Raw genomic sequence first — 23,741 nt, forward strand, 5'->3', positions numbered from 1 at the left:
CTTTTTGCCTGCGAGTGTTTACCAGTGCTCAGCCGGTTTCAAGCTCTCGTTCGTTAATCATGACCTTCTGCGAGATGTGTCTTGTGGGTGTACGCGTGTGTGTCTTTCTTTTTTCTTTTCGTTCCGCCGTATGTTTGGTAGCTATTTCTATTTCTCTACGCCTGCTCGTGTCTGCCCTAGAGCTTTGGGAAATACGAGCCCTCGTTAAATGGAACATGTTTAGTCTTCTTCGTGGAAGCAATGAAATCCTCAAAGGATTAATGTCATGCGTAGCATGCGATGTGAAAGTGTTGAAAATCTAACATCCCCATGGTTAATGATACGAAAAGGTTTCAATCTTCGTATCAAATGACATTGGAATTGTAAACATTAAAATCAATGTTAAGTTGCAATACGGTTGAGTAGTTATTTTTAAAAACTTACTAAACAGAAGACCTTAAGAAGACCTTACCTTAAGAAGCAAAATATATAGTAAACATTAAAATATTTTATAAAATACAATTGGTTAAATTTTCTCAGTAAATGAAAAAAAATTTGACTAATTTTTTTCAAGTTCTGGAAAAAAACTAAATAGCACTTTTTTTTAAAATGCTTTACAAAACCATTATAAAAGTGGAACATTTCTTTCGATTTATATTTATCATATTTATTTCAGCTGACCTAGAATTGACAAAGCAGATAAAAAAAGCCATCATACCAAATTTCCTGCTCCGAGATGAATTTCAGATGAAAGTGAACGGGTTTCCTTTTACTTGACCAACACAAATAAAAACACCACTTGCCCTCCATCCAACTAAAGTGAGAGTATCTTCTTCAAGCCATATTGCCATAAACACATTTGCGGAACCATTTTCTACCCGCACCGGTACCGGTTGTTACGGTGAACTATACACCCCGTATAAACATTGCCCGCCCTTTGGCGTAGTTAAAGATTAGCATCAATCAGCAGTGTAAGCACTAGGCAAAACACTACAAAACCTTTAGACATCCTCTCGCACGGAACACGATATTCGTTTACATCTGGTTCCTATCATTGCTTAGAATAATACGACCCGCATGCAAGTATGGGAGCTGGATGTGTGTGGCAAATGGTAGCTCTTGTTTTCAGGGTAAATTGAACACGTTTTCCGAAAATAATAACAACCAGACCTATCAATTGTTTAACCTCCAAAACCGAACCAAAGTGAAGAGTCAACTATGTAGATAAGCGTTGTCCCTTGTATTTTACTTCAGGCCAAACAGGCAAACAATCGGCAGGGGTTATGCGATGAAAACAAGGTTAAAATTTAAAATTTTCAGATTTATAATTTAAGGTAAATTTTTCTATATTTTTTTTTGCATAGAAAAAGTACCATTAATTGTATTACTTCTATTTTTATTAGTTTTGCATTTATTTATTTTTTTATTAAAATAAAAATGTATCGTATTTTATAACATTTAAATATACCCAAACAACGAGTATATCAGGGGTTATATATTTTCAAAATAAATATTCCAAATAGGGTTCCATTAGCTACCCCTTCCTACATGATTTATATTGACGTTGATGCTGTGCTGTGTCTTTCAATATTTCCTACAGCTTAACTTGCAAACATGGTTTGCATTGTTCTAACCTTCCAGAAACTCTCAGTAATTGGTCCTCAGTTTTCTAGAAACAAGATCCGGTACAGAAATGGTACCCGAATGTCATGTAAAGCTAACAACGGCATATTGATGAGTGGGCCAATACAGAGACAGGAAGATCCTAAGCTTCGGAATGCTTTGTTCGCAATTAGGAGAATCATTTGACAAGGGTCACAAAAATCGCGGGGCAGCGAAAGAGGAAAAGCTCTCCAACCAATTCTACTTAACTGAAAGCCTTTTCAAACGAAATTAATTTCAATCACAGTTTGAATAATAAGAACTTATTATGAAGCAGCTATAGGAAGTGTGTTTTTTTCGTACTTCATGAATTTTGGGGTTATTTCTTACCAATTGTCATAACTCTTTGTCTGTGCATGTTTTATTCATGTCGAACTTGATTTAAGCGTTTTGCTTAACACGACGTTTGTAACGCTATTGGAAACATTTTTCCTCCATTTTCCAACGTAACACCTTACCGACGAACCAGTTTCGCTTAACAAGAGCTGACGGATGCTGAATAATGCCCTCGTCAGCCAACTGGATGACCCTCGCCATTAAGTGTTTTGCTTGCTAAGGTGTCGGATAAAAAATCGATATAACAAAAAAAAACAACAAAACCCAGCCATATTGCAACCACCCCTTGGGAGTGACCCTTTGGTTGGGACTGTAGGCGAGCGAATCGAGAGACGAAGCACAAAAGTGTAAACAGAGAGAAAAGGAGAACAACAACAAAAAAATGACCATCCACTTTTGGTACTGTTTTCACACACATTTATTCATCGCATCCAATGGACGCTGGACGCAAACTCTGTTCTTTTCGTCCGGTTCCGTGTCTTTTTTCCTACAGTATATTCGTGCCTCTCGGGGGGGATGCCCTCGAGCAAAATTCGCTGCACGCGCGCCAACGAAACAAATAAATAATTCAATAAATAATTAAATCAATAAATAAATACATTAATCATCAAATTACTACATAGACAATCGACGATGAGCAGCCGTCGTGGGATAAGGATAGGATTGAGGGATGATGAAAATAAACACCAAGCTTACACAAACTTTTTTTTTTCTTCTAGCTGTGATGTGAATGTACGAAAGGGAAAAGAAAAAGTTATAAGATAGAAGTGCAAGAAAAATACGAAAGAATAGGAAGCAGATCGGGTGCGTACTAAGGAAGGAAAAATGAAGCAATAGACAAGAGTTGACAGGAGGTCAAGAAAAACGTGGACATGCTGTGAGGTGCAGAAGTGTCAGACAAAGATGAAAGTGAGACTAGAGTAGCTAAAAAGGGGAAAACCCAAATTCTAGGAAATATAGTAACTGTGCTCAGTTGCGTCAGATTCGTGAATCCATCCATTTAAAAAGGTTCTAGATTTTATGATTATCAATGGCATCGAGGAAACTGTAGCCGCTGTACGCCCGGTTGCTGGCCCAATCCTTGCTGTACGCATTGTACGGGGAGGCTGAATAGGACGGGTACGCTCCATACGCGGCATAGGACAGTTCTGCAATAAGGAAATGTTTCTTAAGTTGAACAGTTTTGGGGTCGTCCATTGATGCCACTTACCCGGACTGGATTCGCTCGAGATATGCGAATGTGCGTGTATGACGTGCGGTTGAATCTTGCAAATGTTCGTATTGCGGAAGAAGTGGAATAGCAGCAAACCGCCAGCAATCAGCAGCACCTGTATCAGTCCCACACCGAGCAGGATCGGCTTGAGGAGGAGTTTCAGATGTACCAGCTTCAACATTACCGCCAACGGTAGGATGAGACTCCATTTGCGCTGCTTCTGCTTCTTGCCGCGCGCTTCAAAATCTTCGTCCGCCAGAAATCGGGCCCCACTTTCCGCACCCATGCCGACCTGCACACCATGGCTAGCGATGAAGGTGTTGAGGGAACGTTGTAGAAATTTGGCACCTCTTATCAACTCGCTATCGTACGCTGTGGGAGAGTATAAAATACTTTGAGATATTCGATGTCCTTTTTTCGTGTTAAATGCTGGAAAGCTTGGGAGCTCGTTCCAGCCCATTTCCCATGCCGCACCACTTACGGTTTATTTGTCGCGCCTCCGGGAACACGTCGTCTTCCTTCGGTTCGTTTAACCGTACCAGCTTCAAACCGCCAGTATTTTCCACGGCTTGATTCTCCGAAGCGAACCAATTCATGCGCCCGGTTGCGAACGACCAAAGGTACCGGGAGAAGCGATACTTGAAGCAGGACAGCAACCGTTTCGATTTGTAGCACTCCGACTGGGTGTTGAGCACGTAGTCATCGAGCTTGGTTGGTGTAGGGCCGGCACCGGCCGGTCCAGGATCTGGTTCACCGACCGCACTCTGGCAGACAAATGCTAGCAGCAGTAGCACTCCGACTGAAATCGCACCATATCCTTGCGTCATGATGTCCTTGAATGGAAGCTCCAAACAACCGTAACACTGTACACTTTGCTACCGGGAAATTCTTGGAGTTTAATGGACACACCCGGAGGATATACACACACAAACACACACACGCACTCACAGCTCGGCTGATTGTACTGGTGGAGATCACACTGCGCCAGCCGGGAAACTGGGAACTGTTCGATGCGCTGCTGATTGATGCACTGTGACTCGAGCTATCCAAGGCCATCGCTTTTATACGACCGGTCCAAGGGTGTTGGACTTGTTTTCAGGTCAGCATCTAAGCCGACCTGGCAGCATCATCACCATCGTGTCTGATTAGATCCTCGTGCCATCCGATCGTGTATCACTTTCCCGGATCTAATTGTTCTGCCCGTCCTGGGCAATTCCTCCCTGGGCAAAAACAGTGCATGTACTCGCTTTTCACTATCGATGAGTGAGGCGCCCGTGATAGCGAAAAGGCATCATTACACACGGAAAGCGTACCGTCCGGTTTTTTTCCCTTGTGTTTTGAGTTTCCCTCTTCGTCTGATCATACAACAAGCATCCGTGTCGGCATGAATGAAGTTATGCAAATGATACGGTGAATGAATTTTATCGCTGAATGAAAGAAGGAACATCCATTTTCTCTTGAAATTTTACTCGAATAAATGGAATAATAACATCAAAGAAACAGTAAATATGTTACCAAGAAGAAAAAAACGCGTGAAGCGATCACTGTTACCGTAATTCATATGAAATGCGTTGTAAAGCAATTCATAAATACAGAAAAAAATTAAACAATTTCAAAAGTATCCTAGACTACAAGCTACAAACCATTGGAGTCGACTTTTTACCATTTACCACTTTTTGTTTGGGATCTTTTTTTTTCTGCTCACCTTCCCCTTTTTTGCGTGGGTTTCATTACTCAATCAAGCAATGTCACACACGCAACATCACATTCATAATTTTGACGGTGATTGTTGGAATGCTTTTAATCATATTTCCTACTACGTGAATAATAATACGTGAATTTATTCCACTTCAATCACTCAAATTGTGATGCGAAACGGAAATGAATGTTTCCGAAGTGAAGTCGTCTAATAGACGTGAGGCTTTCTTTCTGCCTTCCCATTTATTAATGTTTCTGCTGGTACACGTGTTGGTACACGGTTTATGAGCTAAACCCATATCAAGTACCAGTTCATGAGATGGAAAATTTTCTGTGATTTTTTATATCTTTTTCCCTTGTAATCGATTTAACCACAAATTGCGTACACACTTCAAAGGGAACGTTAGCCAATTTGGCAGTTTTTCATACGCGTTGGAAACTGTTTACTTGCCCCCCAAATCTACCAAACAAGATGGACGCATTTGGTCTTGGATTTGAAGGGGCAGCAAAGTCGTTAGCGGACTATCTTTAGCACCCTGTTGGCATGAAATGACGCGGTTAATTATTTACCTAAATGCTAGCGGGCGGAAAATTTATGACTCCACTCACGCCGGAAAGAATTTCAGACGCGTGGGTGTACCAGATAGAATTATGAATGCATTTTGCCGCTATGCCGTAGAATGCTGGACTGCTACAAGAAAATTGTTGTTTTGGTTGTTTTTTTGTTCATCTGACGTACATTTCATCTTTAACGATTCACGATTCGTCCTAATTAAAGCACGTAATGTGTGAAATGTCTGCTTTTCCTTTTCCTTATTATTTCATAGGAAATAATTTCAGCAGTTGATGGAAGATTCATCATGCTGTTAACTGTATTATAGCAGCCGATAATAAATCCATTCCAGCTACACATTTATTACAGCGGGTGCGATAGAACATTCTGCAGATGGGTAGGTCAAGGTTTTTGCTACGCATTCTACGCATGAACAGGCAGGTGGTAGATTGTGGTGATTTTGTTTTCACTAGGTTCTTCATGACCGGGATCATCAACCGATCGGTGAAAGTGGCCTGCAAAGAGTAAACTTTCATCCAATGAGTGATGTTGCCACCTAGCGATCGTTTGCATGAACGAGAACGGCCGGTTGATTAGATACAGGGATGGTAAGGTGTTTTACAATCGCTTACCCACGGGGTTGGATATATTTTATTGTATTATTATTATTATTATTTTTTGCAAAAAATGTTTGCATTTGCAATGAAGTTTAGAAGAACGTTTAATAAGCTTACAAATATGTCGATATAAAAAATAATTTCAAATCCGAACAACATTATGATATTCTTATATGTTTGTTATGATATGATATTTTGTATTAAACCACGAAAGGGACACTATGTCAAATATTTTTAACATATAGGTAATCAAAACTAATTAATTTTTATTAACTTTCAACAAACACAAAAAAACATTTAACAAAGTATTTTAAAATTTATGTCTAAAAATTCCCTCTCCAGCAACGTTTAGCACATCACTGTTAAGACAGGCGCATCCACCCGTAGGTGCGTATGATTTTATTTTCTTTACGTTGGAATGCTAATCACTGGCGACACGAGGCAGGCGCACACGCCCTTAGCCGTGGCGGTCACTGGCCCAATCACCAACTGATCTAGTTCGCAGTTCCGCCTCGTTCGGATGCATGTGCAATGCACCCAGTCAACGGCTGCAATTATGTTTTATCTGACACTTATGCGATCGGTACCGGAATGCTTTACCGTGGAGATACACTGAAGAAGGGAAAGACAACAACGCAAAACCGGCAGAGTAAAGAGCGTATAGCGAAGCAAAGGAATTAATCTTCATCTCCCTTTGGATGCGTTCGCGGTACAGTCGTCCAAGGCGTCGTACGACCCTGGAACTGACGAGGACCTTGACGGTCGTCGTTATCGTTATTAACCTCATGTGCGTCTAGCCCTGCACAACGACAGCCTGCAGCATCGAAGGTGTAATTAGCATAGTATCACTTTTTAATGAGATTAATTTAAATGTATCCAGACGCTAGTATGTGCCACTACAGTCGCAACCATGCACGTGTGGTTGTGATGCCGGATGATGGACTGAATTAAGTGAAACCGGACATGATTACAGCGAGTAATTGTATCCATCCCGGCCCATCCATGATTGATGGATGGTAAAAGTATCTCGAGCTTTGTTTTTCTAATGTTTTCACTTGGACTTGGCCCTGATGTTTTGCGATGATTTTTGTTTGAAGAAATAAAATATTTGCATGCATTTATGTTCGATAAATATAAATCAGAAGAATCTATGTAGGACCAAAGCCAGCATCGTTTGATTTCTAGATAAAGTGTAAAAACCAATCGGTAGAAAAGTGAAACAAAGTTACGCCGTGCTAATGGGTGCGTACTTAATTGATCCTCAGACAAGCTGTAATGCGTCTCACTCGTACAAATCGTGTTCATGTAAAATCAAAACCAATTACTTGAACAGAAGTGCATGGTGCAATCGGCACAGGTGGTGCTCTTGAGGCACAAAAAATGCCATCAGCAATAATGCATTTCCGCTCGCTTTTCATCAATTCAACTATCCACTCACAATGGAGAAGAGCTTAATGGATAGGAATTAACACTACTTGACACAGTTAGCAACTGATATCCACGAGTGTCATGTAATGGGTGTATAGTTCACCGATAGCTGTTTAATGCATATGGTGTTCTTTATTATTGTTTTGTTGTTGCCATAAGCGGAATAATTGATTGTTTTCGGAAATGTTAGCAGAGCTCATATCAGAGTAGTTAATTAGTAGAGTAGTTCATTAATAAAATTATTTCTTAATTAGAAAAAATCTGTTCAGTCGTGTAATATAGTTTATTAAGAACTAAAACACACAGGTTTAATAATTTTTTAATCATATATCATGTGAATAAAAGGAATTTGCAGTTGCTATTTTTAAATAATTTTTAACTAAACTTTTACGGTTCGGAGAAGAAAATATCTTGTAAGAAATAAAAACTGTTTCCTAGTAGAATTCTTCAATGGTTGTAAGCAATTCGCTTGGCAGTTAGAATATAAATAGAAAATATTCCAAGCAATTTTCTTGATATAATACATATTTAGCGATTTGAAGGTCTTTGTCTGGGTTTTTCTGTCTTGGTACGGAATTTCGGCACGGATTGGAATTGGTACTCGTCCTGCTACTATGCCAACAGAATGGCCCGTTTTTATCTTAATTTGTATATGATTTAATATTCTTCTGTAATAAGATTTTAATCATTTTATTTTCCAATATGATCTGTATGTGTAATTTATATACATTACAAGGCACCTGGTTGTTGTATATTTTTTTCCTTAATGTCTTTATTTCTTTGCAATTGTAACATTTTTAGTGAAATTTGTTAACATTTAAATTCAATAAATAAACAGCTCCGAAAACCCACCAATCCTTTTGGATTTTAATAAATTAGCTTTTGGTACACGTGGATCTTGCAATGTTTAGTCTTCTCTTGACATTTCGGTTTTTGTATCTGCCCAAAAATACAAACTTTAAGAGCGTTTTGATTTATTCATTTTTGTTTTTGATTTGTTCATTTTCGTAATAATTACGAAAATTTATTCATTACGTAAAAAGTTGTTGAATATTTTTAGTAAAGCGCGGTAGATTTAAAAATATTTATGTTCGAAAACTTTACCGCCAATTTCAGTTTCGAAAATCTCTCTCTGTCAATACTCTCTCTCTCGCTCTAATGTCATCCCAGTCCGCTTTGCATATGTAAGTTTAAACTATGCACAAAACGGCCACATTCCTTGGCCAAAATTTATTTTATATCCATTCGTTAAACTTTACAAACAATCACTTTTGTCGATGACTTTTCTGTTAAAACAAAACTATTCAAATATGTTTCTAAAATTGTTGTTAATCCATTTTCAACGTTCATGCTGTGACCTTCAGCACAGTGGTCGGTAATCGTTTTCTAAGCCCCGAACACTACACTATGGGATTATTGCCATTGGTCATAATAACGTGCTACATTTGACGTTTGTCCAATTTGACAACACGAAAGCGAGAAAAAATAAAGAACGAAAAATCGAAAACATTATCATTTTCCTGCGTGAAACTTGATATTTTCGTGATTTTTATCTTCTACGTAAGCATTCATTGCTTATAATTACCTGTGCTTAATGCGTTAACCGGTGGTACGTAATAGAAAGTTCCATCAAGTGGTGACTGTGCAAGATTGTGTGCTCCATTGCACGTTCGTTCATGTAAACTGCACAAAAGTACAGATTGCTCCCCACACACAAAACGGAACACTAGCGATCAACGCAAGGCTAGCCTTCCCCATGGCCACTGTACGAATGTCACAGCCGGGCACTCCGGCCACCACCCAGCCAAACTACATGAAAGTATTCATCCAGCGGGATTACAGTGAAGGCACTTCGGTAAAGTTCCAGAACCGCTTTCCCCCCGAGCTGGAGAGTAGGGTAGGTAAACCGTGCAGCACCAGTTACAAGGCAGAAACTTACCTGGCACTGATATCCGTTCCACAGATCGATAGACATACCTTCGAGAGCACCATGAACAAACTGAACGAGTATTTTGCAGAGGCAGAGAAAGGTTCTTGCAGCACATATTGTGAAGGTTGTCTGGCCTGTATTACAGCTTACTTGATTTACATATGCACGGAAACACACTACGAAAAGGTAAATATAAAAGGCGGCTTCCCATTTGTTTTCAATTGATTCGTCATTCGCGGTTCTGTGTTTTAGTGTCTCCGGAAGGTATCGAAGTACATCGCGATGCAAAATGAACGGGTATACAATCCAAAAGGGCTGCAAATCACGGACCCGGTGTATCGTGGGCTGCGTGTAATAGAAATATCCATACTCGATCGACCTGGGCGCACGTGACTGCCGCTGTCCCATTCAACGGAGGAATTCTTCATGTAGGAAGGTGTCGCCCGTGCGCAGCCAAACGTGTCCTCCGGCGAATAGGCGGAATGAAGGGGAAAACGCAGCATTAGCGTGCGGCAATCGTATGGAAACATAAAGCTAAGAACAAAACTTCCAATCGACGATCGAGTATCGGGGGTAGGGACGTAAATCGCAAAACAAATTGCATTACTCCCAATCCCACTCGAGACAGGACCGACGGACAGCTGGACGCACGGACGTGTACACATACTCACTTTACATCAGACACGACTTCTTCATACACCCCATAGCGACAGATTATTCCTGTAGAAAACGTCTACGAACGAGACAACGATACGCTCGGAAGAGATTTCCTCTGCCGCAGCGTCAGCGGGACGATACGTCATGTTGAATATGTTTAAAGTAGCCAACCTTTTTACCTAAGCCCCTGATGTCATCGCGGTTCCCCACTTTCCAAAACACAACAAACAGTTCAGTCGGTAGGTTACCTTTGGTCAGCGGTAACCGGTTGCATTACAACCTCATACCGAAACTGGAACGTTAATCAAGATCGACTGATCGTGTTGCAGGGCATTAAAAGTGCAGCCGGAGCATAAGAGAGATAGAGAGAGTGAGAAGATTCGCAGGCGCAAATCAGATATCATCACATGAATTCCATTACTTATACAAGCCCCTCTTAACTTATACTGTAAGGTAAAACAAAGCAAAACAAAACAAAAAAACAACGTAAAGTGAACAGTGGGAAAAGATGTACATGGTGACAACAGTGCTCTCTCCCTTTGCCACGCCTTTGGAACACTCCACAGGGCACCACGTCAACCAACATTGGCCTGCGAGTAGTCCAGGCACTAAAGATAACGAATGGCAGCAGTTGAATCAGCTAGTGTACTGACAAACGATTCTTTAACAACACAAAAAACACACACACACACACACGTTGTATTTCGTTCCGTTTAGGGATTAACCCGTTTCTTGAACTGTATTGCATCGCACCCGATGCGCTGACGGTGGTGAAGGTAGAACGGTGAGTGAATGAGCGAGTGCAAAGTTAATAGTGGAATGCATTTGTGCAAGAGGTAATAATAAATGAGACGAAAAAGATGGTTCTATATTTATCTGTAAGCAAAAAGGGTTTCCTTTATTTGTGCAGATACACCTGAGAAAAGAAAGAGATTAATGTAAAGGTGATTTAAATTGCGAAAGGGAAAAGTAAACTATTTCAACTTGCGCTAGATAAGAAACCGATCAACAGTTTGGATGTTAGGAGTTAAAGTATAACTGTTGGGAAAAGCTGAAGATGAAGGAAGTCTTTTGAATATTGTTTTCGATTATAATACTTACAGAGGCATCCTTTTTATCATATGTTTCAGCGCAAACTGTGCAAAATCAAATGAATATTGTCCTGTCTCAATTTGGAGTGGCAACATAATCGAAAAGACACAGCCCGAAATGTTGTTTGTACAGCGGGCTGACTCGTAAGCAGAACTGACTTTCCTGCTGGCAAACGAAGACCAGTCGACCAAGATCACAGAGTGTTTAAAGCACCGGATAAACAAGTAAGTATAAATGATATCACATCAATCCCATTTCCGACAGGTTATGGCGAAAGAAATCATCCACTCTCCTCCATAATCTCCATAATCCTAGCTCCTGCGGGTTCTGCTCCGTATAGTTCAACCCCATTAAATTCACAAACGTTTCCGCACATCGCTTGCCTAACAAGTGATGAGAAATATCCTGATTTGGTCTGATTTCGAAATCATCATTATTTTCATTTACATTGATGTATTAACATATTGTTCATTAATCATATAAAAGATAAGGAAAATTCTTCGAGAGCGTACATTGCCGCTGACACGATTACAAAGACAAGTTGTTTCATGAACCAAGAACCCAGAAGGCCAAGTCGTGTAATGCAATCCACGTCCGAAACATCGAGTATAAAATTCGTACAAAACTAACATACTTGTAGTTGTAGGAAAAGTCTACTTCCTAAAACTTTGTGGAGCTTCTTCTATCTACATTTTTTTTTTGCTCGGTTAGAACGGCCTGGCCGTATCAAGACTTATTTTACCACCTAGCAGGATAGTCACTCCATGCAACGGGGGGACGGTCCGCATGGGATTTGAAGCCGGTCCTGCCGTGTGGATGGGTCGCTTAAAAAACGAGATAAGTGCGTGAGTAATTAAAAAAGTTGTGTAATGATTTGCATGTGTAAATGGCGCCTTGCACGGAAGGACCTGGTATTAAATCCCAAATGTCAAGGAAAGCCAGAAATACCTCCTGAAGTGCCAGAAAAGGAGAAGAAATGCCACAATAAAAGAAGAAGAAATTGCTTTTACAGGGTTTTTCGATTCAGTTTAGACTAGCCGCACACTTTTTCCTACTCGGCGCACTTGGTTTTTAGCAAGCTGCATGTGTTTTTGCCTACCCGCGTCAAAAATCAAGTGCGCAGAGCAGGAAAAAGTGTGCGGCTAGTCTAAACTGAATAGAAAAACCCTGTATTAGGAATATCATTTTTATGAAGAATAGTGATAGGTAATTTAAAAAATTTCAATTGAACAACGATTTTCTCTAATCACCACACGGATCAAAATTGAACATTCAAAATGTTTGCTACAAAACTTTAATTGCAAAACGTATGATTAATTGCAATTATTATTATAATAACAAAAACTATATAAAATGAGCTTCGAAAGCTTTTCCTATTTTCTTTGCCTATTATTGCAAGATATCTGAAATGAACGTTATCTACTGATGCTTTAGGTAGTTTTTTTTTCAATTAGGACGGCCTTAAAGACGATTTATGCTTTTGGTAGTATTTTGTGTAAATTTCATTTTTTGTTTTATAAACAACAGATATGTTCTATTGGCATGGAGGCGCCTGGTAGTTCTGGTGGATAAATATTACCCCACCAAACAGGAATGCCATGCTCAACAAGCTCTGCTGACCAAATTAAATTAAAATTCTCCGCTCTTTTCGGGCCGTTACCCAATTTCCCTCCATATATTTTTGAAAGGCAAATGTTGTTGTCTACGTATTAAGTTTTTGTTTCACGTGCTAGTACTACTTAATGCGTCACCCATACACAGCACTAGAAGAAAGTAATTTCATAGTATTGCACAATGTTGTGCGAAAGGTAGAAAGAGGTTTAACAATGTCATTTTCCTCCATAAGAAAAAAAATACCATAATTTTTATTTAAGTTGAAGAACTGCGGCAACTAATGGAATAATTTGTTTGATTAATGTAACAGACTAATTATTGAAACGTTTGTTAATTGTTTAATCATTTCCAGCAATGAAACAAAACTGAAAGCAATTATTCTACATTTGGTGTTTGTCTATTTCGGATGCACCGTAAACAAAAATTAGCCCATCTCTTCAGTGCTCACATGTTGCTGTATTTCTTTTCCATCATTCTTGCCATTGTGGATAGCTTTCTTTTTCGACGGTGTTTTCGTTTCAGTTTTTCGGTTCGCTTAATCCAAAAACATTTCCTTCCCACACCCACGTTTTTTTCCACTCCCCCTTTTTTGCCACCCTTTTGCTAGAAGTGTTTGCATCACAAAAAAGTATACGGATATACAATCACAAAAATGTTTTCTAACCATCAAAGACACGGCGTTTGGTTTTTGCTGCTAATTATTACTGGAACATGCAAAGTGTATTGTTTGCCATGTATGTATTACTAATTTGTGTTCGCTTATGGACAAACGCTCCAACAAATCTCCCCCCTCTTCACACCATCACCAAATCATCTTGTATGAAGAAAAGCTTCAATCGTTTCACAACTGTTTTGCGGTTTCTTTTTTCACTACCATTTTGCCAACAGCCTAACGAAAATAGATTCGCCATTCAACTATTAATTACCCCTTGTTTGAACCGTTTTTTTTTCTTTTCATTTTGGGTACATGAATCACAACGACACATGGTGGTTAGTTTCACAAGTGACATCGCTTACCAGTCTTAAAGGAAAGGGGGCTAAGGAACGATACGAAAGCACCGTTTTAAGATAAAAATCTCACATGTTGATCATCCCGTCCAGTGTATTCAGTGTGTTACTAAAACAAGTACTCCTTTACACCACACAATAACCCACACACGTTGTGGCCATTTTGCAGTGAATTCGGTCTGGATTTTAAAAAGCGATTGCTTCCATGTGCCATGTCTGTACACAAAACTTTTACAAATGCAAATAAGCTGCACCAAGCCGAATGAAACACCGGCCAAGTACGCAATCACAACAACAGCAACAACAAAACAAAGCAACAACATTCGAAGGTGGGGAAACAAAACCAACAGAAACGTAATGTGGAAAACGAACAAAGCTTAACAATAGTATCACGGGCGCCCCTTTTTCCGGGCTTATCCTCTCTGGCATTGCGCCACCAGGAAGGACAACAAATAGTAACAATGGTGAAAGGGAACACAATAACGCTTAGATGCATAAAACAGCCCAGTGTCCTTAGAATTGGTAGACACTAGGTGCTAAACGAAGGACGGTAGCAAACATTGCACTCGGGTATCACCCTTAACATACCTTATCGGATAACTCTCATCTTCGTTACGACGACTGTAAGCTTCACCAGCCAGGATAATTGGGATCACCGGCACCAAGCTTGTTTTGGTCGGTGGTTTCCCTCCATTTTTGCGAACAACTAACATCGTACTTGGTTTTGCCATTTATACTTTGTTCCAGTAGCAGCGCACCGCACTACGGTAGGTATATTACCTTCACCAGCATCACCATTTGTGTGGACGTTTAAATTACTGTTTGTCTTTGGAGTTTGTCTCTTGCGCGCCTCGCTTGCAACACAACACACACTACACGAAGAGTTTTGCTCTTGCTTTCAACGTACTAACACATCTAATTGCTACTCTGTTCACGCTGTCCACTAGTTCGTTAACGTGTAAACGAAGCTTACTCTATACGGTGCGTATCCAGTTAAGTGAACAAACCACACACACACACACATCCACACAAAAACACCGATAAAAATTCGGTGCAATCAGGATGTGACAACATCTTGCTCACTACGCTTGTTTGCTTCTCTCTCTCTCTCTCTCTCTCTCTCTCTCTCTCTCTCTCTCTCTCTCTCTCTCTCTCTAGTTCTTTTTGGCGTTCTTAACGCTTTACTAAATCATGGCCTGCTAGAACGACTACTAATGACTAGGATCGTTGTTCTGTCAGAACAACTGTCAACCGAACAAGTGATGGTTCGGTGAGCTTGTTTTTTTTTTCTTCTTTTGAATTCTTTCCAGCTCTGGGCGGGAAAAAATAGCTACACTGCACAGCTCTATAACATCGATTGGTATTGTTTTTCTTGCATGCATTTTTCCACCGTGGAGAATTTTTTTATACGTAAAAAAAGAGATATTCACACGATTCCGTGGTGTTTTTCCTTGTTTTTTTTTTGTTGGTATGGTGTGTTTCCTAAATTGACCGATTTGTGTATTCCATTTCCACCTCACAGTTTGTCCACTTTTTTTACTCTCGCTTGTCATTGGTTTATTATTAGCATTTTATATTTTTTTTACCATTTTTTTACTTTTTTTGGGTGGTTTTGAGCATATGCATAACTACGTGTAACTATATAACTTCCACAATAGGAAACTGGACTATGAACAAACATTGAACTAACAGCCTTGTACGAACAACCCCCGAAACCCCTCTCGGGGAGGTGTTCGAAATTGTACTGTTTTGGCCTCATAATGGTGACGGCCCCAAAAAAGCGTTCCTCCTTTATGTTTTTCTCTTTTACTTTCCCTCATGTTTCTCGTTACTCAAGTTCAACAAGCTTTCCCTTTCACGGAATGTTTTTGTTTTGTTTTTTTTTTTTTTTGCTTCTTTCGCTACAACACGAAAAACGACAACAACAGAGCCACAGGGAGATAAACGGCATACAGTTCCATTTTTGGTTTTCGATTTTGTTTGCGGTTCAACACAACCAGCTTAGACGGCATTCTCCTTGTCCACTGCGGAACCACCACTGGCTGCATCGTCCGACGCGTCGGTGTAAAACTTGGGTCACAACAGCATACAGAGTTTGGAGCGCTTCTTAACCGGCTTGGTGGGATGTTTCGGTGGCTGTGCCGCTGTACTCCCGGTACCATCCGGTAGCTGTGAAGGCGGAAGCCCACTGCCCGGCGTTACCGGTACTGACTGGGAGGATTGATCGTGCTGCTGTTGCTGTTGCTGCTTCTGTTGCGACTGATCACCGGCATGCTGATCGGACGCATCGCCCGAACTGGGCAAAGGATGATCTCCACCAACCGGTGTTAATGTACCATCGTCCGTACCACTCTTGGTACTGCCCGGCTGCGAGACAATGGACGAAGGTCGCTCATTTCCGGTCGCTGCATTGTGATGCACCGATTTGGAGAGTTTGTTGCGGACGGCTTTCCCGAGGGCACCCGTTTTCCGTAAACTGCTGAAGCGTGGTTTCCGTTCGTGTACCGGTGTTGTTTCAGTTTTGTCCTCCGGATGAGCACAGTTGAGTGTCGTTACGGTGAACTCAATGTCCGCCAAAGGTTCCTTACCAGCTGTAGAAGGGGAGAAAACACGAGTAAAAACACAAAGGAAAATCACTCATATTAGAAGTTTTTCGCCGGGAAGGTAATCGAAAACTCGTGCTACTCACTTGCAAATTCTTCCACCGGCTTATCGATCGTATCGTGATCAATCCAGGTAAGACCCATCTCTACCTTCTCGGCTAGATCGTGCCAGTGTTGCCGGTTGTCCATCGTACCCTCGTACAGTGGACTAATCCATGGGAATGCTTCCGTCAGCACCTTGTACAGCGGTAGGCAGATGACGTCAATGAACCCGACCTGCATCTTGGGCAGCTCATCCTTACGCTCACTGTGGGTAAATGTCCAGTACAGCCAACACAGCACAACAAAGAACAATAAAATAAATAGAAACGTGAATGTAGTACACCATCAGCACACGACACGAACCACCCAGCGCTATGAACGTCATGGTGATGGTGGATTTTATGATCACTGCTCTGCGTCCGAGTCCCCCTAACATCGCCCATTCTCCCCATTCATCTTCCAAGGACACATCGTATCGATAGCATTATCATCATACGGCCCACCCTTAAATCCAGCCTCCCAAGGACCTAAGGCCACGGTACGGCCAGGGATAAATTATCTCCCGGCGACTCTTGCAGTTAATTAAAGTTATGTGCCCGCTGGGATGCACGCTTCGCACGCCTAAACCGGTCTTGCGGCCGTTAATATTTTACGTGCCGTTTTGCAAAAGAGCTCGCTTATTCATCGGTGGGCGGTGGACCGGCGGTGATGTGGCCGTCGCTGTCGAGCGTAATTTGGTTACGACCGGCATTGTGAGCTCCCAATCAATCGGTACACCGTGCCGTTGTTGCCGAATTATTCCCACACGGATCGTGATCTCATGATTGCTGGTAAGACGAAGAAGTGGATAAACCATTCGTCCTCCATGGTGTAATAAGCTGTTTTACGATTGGTGTAAGCGAGAAATTCGTACTCAAGGCGAACTATTTTCGTGCGATGGAGTCGAATCGGAACCGTGCAACGCGAACCATTTCTATTAGTAGTGTTTGGTTGCGAAGTGTTTGGAGGATTAATGGTACTTAGGGGTTTGTAATAAAATTGATATTTATCACTTACGTTTATAAGCACAAAATTTACTGCTATATTTTAATAAATTCTTATATCCAAATTTAATGAAGTTAGAATTAGGACGTAATTTAATTTAGTCTAAGGGAAGTCTAAGGGAAATAATCGTTTCCAAAAATGATGTTATCATATTTGAAGTGAAAATTTAAAATTTTCGAAGCTTTTTTATGTTAATAATTCACAAGCTCTCATAAATGTCTGGCGAAAAACAGTTTGAAGAGTTAATTCAACGTTTTGAAAAAAATTATGTTCAAACGAATTTATTCTAAACATAATGCTCTCAACAATTTCTTGATGATCTGTAAACCAATTGAATTAAAAACTTGTGGAGATATTTTAAATTTAATTTAAAAGTTGTAGACGAAATATTATACAAATGTATAGTACGGAATATTTTTTTTTTTGTTGCTCGGTTAGAACGGCCTGGCCGTATCAAGACTTATTTTACCACGTAGCAGGATAGTCAGTCCATGCTACGGGGAGACGGTCCGGATGGGATTTGAACCCGGTCCCTGCCGTGTGGACGGGCGCCGTTTTTCACATGCACCACCGGGCCGCCCCATAGTACGGAATATGGTAAATTAGCAATTAATATAGAAAAATCTAGAAATATTTGTTTCACACACTAGATTTTTTATATATTCAGGGAAGTTATTTTTTAATCTGAAACGGCCGTCATTTTGTTTTATTAATTGCCTTCTTTAAGAGTTAAATTAAAATACCTTTTTTAAAAAGTTAAAACAATAATAAAAGTTAATTTTGGATTTGAATTTTGATTAAGCACCAAATCTGTTTGCTTTACAATAATCCAACGAAAAGTCTGTTGCCTTATGAATTTGTGTAAAAAAATTTCCCATGTTTTTTACATTCGTATTTATACACTCCCAATTCAATCAGATATTTTTCTATTCAAAAATACCTTAAATAATTTTTAATGGCTAATCGTATATGCCGTATTAATTAACATCAACAAGTTGTGTTATTAAATCGTATTTTAAAGTATGTTACGATAAAACATGATTTACAATTCTTAAACCCTTCTCAAAATTACCTAACATCCCATTTACATTAGAAATCCCGTTTGTTATAACACCAATCAACACGATCCGGTAGAAACGTGTTTCAATATCTGTTACCCTACATTTACTTTGAACAAGAAACACAAAGAAAAAAAACCATTCGAATGGAAATATTCCCTTCCAAAATTTCGATCCTTGTTCATCGGAGTTATAAATGTCGCCCTTGGGGAGCAAAAACATCAACAGCGGGGTTTGTGAACCGATTGTGTAAAGGATAAGAATGGCTTATTTTTCAATTACCGCCTAAGCCCCGCAGGGATCTGTTCGAACAGCCTTTACGCTATGGCTGGGAGGTCGTTTTGTAATTGAGACCCCGAAAAGCCCGAGTTCCAGTTGGGAGGCAATGATAAAAATATCCCACAACAAACACACATCAACATGGCGCCAAACCTGTCGCTCGGATGGTTTGGAATCGGAAGCCTGTGTGGTTGGCCGTGGTTATAACTGTTTCATTAGCTCTCGGATTATTGGCCATACTTTATCATGTTTCCCTCCATCTTTCCATTGCTGCCGTGATCCAACCCACCGTGGCTTCAACCGCATGGGGCAATCGGCATCAGCCATTGCCCTTAAAGAACCCAATCTCGAAAGCAAAACACACGACCTAACGCAATCATAATGAAATAAACAAATTACCGATCCATCATCGCAACGGGTTGCTGATTGAGCTGTAGCTTCTCCAGATCGCCCTGGTCGAAAAACTCGTCCGCCACTAATTTGGCCACCCGGTGCTGAACCTCCCACGGTTTCGCAATGGCGCTCACATCGCATGCCGTCATCATCATGCCGCACAGAACTGTGTTTTTTTTTTATTTACGGGAAGAAAGGGAGTAGTAGTAGAAAAATAATCATTGTTAGTAGCATATAACCACCCCAAAACCTCCTTGCGTCATGTAGGAAATGTGTGTAGAAAGCAGCGTACTTACTTTCCTTCTTCTCCTCACTCTGCCAGTCGAACTCGCCGTTGTCGATCAGCTCCAGGAACTGGTTGCGCTTCTTGAAGTACATCGCCAAATCCGTCGACAAGATGGCCGTCTCGACGACCTTCATCACCGTGCGGAAGTCTTCCGGGGACAGTGCCTGCCATCAAACATTAACGAAACAAAACGCTTTACGATACACTGTGATTCGGTTGCCACAACGGGAGCCACTATGAATCGGCGTTCCGAACCCCCCCAAACGGACCAAAGGGGTTTTTGTTTGATCCATCACTGCTAGACACTCATCCGTCGGGGGTGTCGGTAAAACGGGTAAAGTAAAGATCGTGTGAGGTTGTTTAGTTGAATAATTAAAAGCACCTTACCGCACGGGTCAATTGATAGGGTTGTCGGCTTGTGCCATTGAAAGCGGACGGAGGTGAGAACAATGTTTAATAGAGCGAAACTGAGACCTATCGTTGACGGAACAACGGAAGGTGCCGAAGGTTTTCTTTTTATGTTTCACATTTACAAAGAAAGTGGAATGTAAATGAGGAAAAGACGCTTAGAACACAATTAACAGAAGTATTTTAAAATTCCATTTTACGCATTCAATGTCAGAACAAAGAGCTAAAAGTGCTGGATCCTTGGGTTGTTAACAGAAATGAAATATTTAAAAGAAAGTAAAAAAAGACGAGCATTTTCAGGCAACAACTTGAAGGCTCAATATTATATTTGAATGGTTTGAACTTCTCCGTTGAATGGTAAGTATTGTTACTTGCTGTAAAGGTATTGGAAATAGGAACTTTTAATGTAAAAGTAAGCAATAATACTGTTGAGTATTGAATTGTCACTAAACAGCACTTAAGGACAAGCGAATCAACCTTGAGGAATCGCATGTAGTATGGTCTGGTCGTACTACTTTATAAAATGATATCATTTGCAAAAACAAAAATAAATGTCAAAGAAAGTATAAAAAATAATATTTATGCTTCTTATTACCATAGTTCTATCACAAGTACACGAAGAATTAGTTCATGGGAGAAGGACAACGAGAATATCTACATCACTCCAAATGAATATTCAAGAAACTAGGAATTCTGTAGTTGATCGTCTATGAAGAATGTTTTTGTAGACATTTTACGGCAGTAATTAGATTAATCTTGCAGTTTAATAATGAATATAGGAAATTATTTTGTTATGCGTTTATATTAAGTCTGAATGTAAATATTACTAGCAGTTATGTACCTTATCGGGTATTTTCAATTTCGAGAAAAAACCGTGGGTATTTACCCAGTAAGAATGGTTTTTACTGATGTAAATTGCTTTTTTTCGAAATGGTGCTAACATAATCCCATATTTTGTGAATAACGAGGTTTCTTTTTGTATAAACTATGGTATGTTTGCGTGAAACACATTTTTTAAAGTTGTATAACCAACAAATACCTTATTTAACAGATTTTCAGGAATTAATTAAATGAATTGAAAATGTGAAAAAGGAAAAATGTAGCATATCAGCAACATGGGTTCAATTTCAAATTTGCCGAATGATCTTTCTGCTGTTGATGTAGTTGGTGCAGAAAGGAATTTCAATCCTATTTGCTTATGTTCGGATTGGAGATTATATGTTTCCCACCACATCAAATGGCCTATTGTGTCTGGAGCTTTCCATAAGAAAGAACTATTGTACACATCCTCGCGTTCTCGATACATGGCTAAATGTCATAACACCATATTGCGTTAATTCCCATTTTTACGGCTGTCTCATAAATTAACTCACTGGCGTTCATTTTTTGTTCTGATGTTTGTTGAATACCTTGATCAGTGGCATCTAATTTTCTTGTTCGAAAATACCCGATATTTACTTGGGTAAAAAAAAGAAGAAAATACCCAAAAAACAAAGATATTTTTACCCAGCGGTAGATCACTTATTAGTGATGTGAAATCGATCTGAAATAACAGTCAATAATGTCCTTGTGTTTTTTACAGAACTTTTTTTAAGACTAGCTTATCAAAAACTCTTATTTAAAATAACAATCCAGATCAATAACTTTATTGGTTTCAAGCGATTTGAATAAAAAAAAATGCTGTTACCATCAAAACCCAGTTTCAGCAACAGAATTGTTGCTTATCTATTTATGTATTCAATTATTGATTTTATTTTTAATTTTTTTTTTGTTTCATTCAATTGATATTGATGGTCTAAGAATGTACAGAAAGTGACCATTCTACTAAAAAATAATTTATTTTTATTTTATTTTATTACATGATTACGGCTTTTGCCGTATTGTCAGCCACAGAGGGCTGAAGTAATTACAATTTTCGCAAGGCATTTCCTCCTTGTGATTTGCCTTATCCCGGGCATACTCGGTTACTAAAAAATAATGATTGTATTATAAAATAATGAGAAATTTGTAAAGAAATACATCTTAACAACTTCTCTTCTTTCTTGGCATAACGACCAATTGCCGACCATTTCTGGTAGACAAGACTCAAAAAAAAATCTCAATATCTCTTCTATTTAACATCATAAAAATGGTAAATTACGATGAACAATTGATCAATTTATAGATTTTTTAAGCTATGCAATGTTCTTTAAATGCAATTCATTTGTCTCGTTTCGACACTTAAAAAACAAAAATCCATTGTCTCCATGCAACGAGCAGGAATTATCCAGAATAAGTAGAAATAATGCATAGCACGTTTCTTTATCAACCTTCTTTTGCTCACTATTTGCCTTTGTTAATGTTTCTTTACAGCCATTTTATGTGCATCACTTCACGTCGGTTCGTTTCCTGTGTCGCACCCCTCAGGTCAAAAAATTATGTATTGTCATGTTTTCTTTTATTAACCGGAGCGCGTTATTGTGTGCAGTGTGCTTGCACACCGTACGGAACCGATTCTATAGAACAAAAGGAAACACAATGAGCTAAAAAAGGCTACCAAAAACACACACAGCCTTTTGACTTTTCGTTACTTATTCATTGCAAGTAAAAAACGGTGGATGTATTTTTACAACCCAATGCACCTTTTCTTCCACTGACAATGCGGCAACAATGCGGCTAAAACAAAAGAGAGGCTCGTGAGCCACTTATTTTTATCTTCACCCATCAATCGTGTAACTTCCTTCCGGAAGAAGCAAATATCGTTGGCTTAAAAGTTGCACCCAAACCTCAATCCGCTATTAATTCTCGTTGTTTTCGATGCGATGGATCGGTTTAAAATTACTTCAGTGAAGGATCTGTTTTCCAGGCAACCGGAACTTTTGGGATGCTTTTGGAACGTAGCTGGCATAAAAAAACGGTGGCAATAATATCTTCACAAGAATGATGGTATTATTGCATTGACATACTGGATGGAGAAACCGGTACCGGTTGTGGCGTATATTTGTGCGTATGTGCCATTTCCATTTTTGCCATCGAATGTATTTGCAATTTTACGATCCAGCTGAGGAGGGTTCGGTTTTTGAAAATGGCAAAACGAAATAAAACAAAAAAATAAAAGCACCGTTCACAGAAGAATATGATATTTGATACGATTTTTTTTTGCTGTTCCCATCCGTTGGCAAGCAAATGAGATTCCCCTAGCATTTAGACATCGTTACCAATGTTATACGCTCAGCCGCTCGTCTTCAGCTGTCAGCAAATTTGATACGAATTATATCGATTTTTGATCTGCCATTCTGTTTGCCAGTTGTATTTTTTTCTCTCTACCGGTGTGTGCGTACGTTATCAGATCGAGTTGAAGAAGAGAACCAAAACAACAGCAACAACAACGATGACGATTCGGGTATGTTGGTAATGGCAGAATGACAAAATTTGAGAATAATAAATTATGCTCCGTTGGCTGATAGCGCTGAAAGAGGGAAAGGGGTACCGGGAACGCAGGTGCGATTCGCAGTACGAAATTAATAACCAATTGAGGCACTAAATTGTTAGCACATTTCGTTGCCAATCGACTGTAACGAGCGGGTTTCAAATTCTAACGATGCTAACCGATCGATGCCAGAACCGTTTTGATAACGAAGTAAAAAAAAATGGAACAAAAAATCTGTTGAACTGATGCAAATCGGATCATTATGTTGTGTACTTGGTAGAGTAAAGGTCGAAATGAAATACAATAAATTTATGGAAAAATTTGATAAACTGTTTTGCATTTTAAGTTTGTTACAATGATTGTTGCAATAAACTTGTTATCAATAGAATGGTAATCTACATTTTTTATATTGATAGTTGAATATTTACAAGG

The 23,741-nt window shown here is 39.6% G+C and overlaps 3 protein-coding genes across 14 annotated transcripts in view; 1 reads left to right on the forward strand and 2 right to left on the reverse strand.

The window, feature by feature from the left end:
* Positions 1-1,351: 1,351 nt before the first annotated feature.
* Positions 1,352-4,124, reverse strand: LOC125760574 (uncharacterized). Its single transcript, XM_049420832.1, has 3 exons — positions 3,672-4,124; positions 3,188-3,562; positions 1,352-3,125 (listed from the first exon to the last, which is right to left on the reverse strand). The coding sequence occupies exons 1-3, from the start codon at positions 4,015-4,017 to the stop codon at positions 2,989-2,991; spliced, it is 858 nt and encodes a 285-aa protein (XP_049276789.1). The 5' UTR covers positions 4,018-4,124; the 3' UTR covers positions 1,352-2,988.
* A 4,821-nt stretch (positions 4,125-8,945) lies between these two features.
* LOC125760583 (golgin subfamily A member 7) lies at positions 8,946-10,948 on the forward strand. Its single transcript, XM_049420843.1, has 3 exons — positions 8,946-9,383; positions 9,450-9,602; positions 9,669-10,948. Exons 1-3 carry the CDS (start codon positions 9,243-9,245, stop codon positions 9,807-9,809), a joined length of 435 nt encoding a protein of 144 aa, XP_049276800.1. The 5' UTR covers positions 8,946-9,242; the 3' UTR covers positions 9,810-10,948.
* A 2,267-nt stretch (positions 10,949-13,215) lies between these two features.
* LOC125760548 (cGMP-specific 3',5'-cyclic phosphodiesterase) overlaps positions 13,216-23,741 on the reverse strand; it is a 58,808-nt gene continuing 48,282 nt past the window's right edge. For all 12 annotated transcript variants that reach the window (XM_049420772.1, XM_049420777.1, XM_049420778.1 and 9 more), the window contains 4 exons: positions 19,503-19,656; positions 19,213-19,372; positions 16,477-16,697; positions 13,216-16,378 (listed from right to left, as the gene is read on the reverse strand). In XM_049420772.1, the coding sequence (XP_049276729.1) occupies positions 15,864-16,378; positions 16,477-16,697; positions 19,213-19,372; positions 19,503-19,656 (1,050 nt within the window). In that variant the 3' untranslated portion in view covers positions 13,216-15,863. The remainder of the gene's footprint in view (positions 16,379-16,476; positions 16,698-19,212; positions 19,373-19,502; positions 19,657-23,741) is intronic.

This window comes from Anopheles funestus, chromosome 2RL (assembly GCF_943734845.2).
Source record: "Anopheles funestus chromosome 2RL, idAnoFuneDA-416_04, whole genome shotgun sequence".
Taxonomy (NCBI): Eukaryota; Metazoa; Arthropoda; class Insecta; order Diptera; family Culicidae; genus Anopheles; species Anopheles funestus.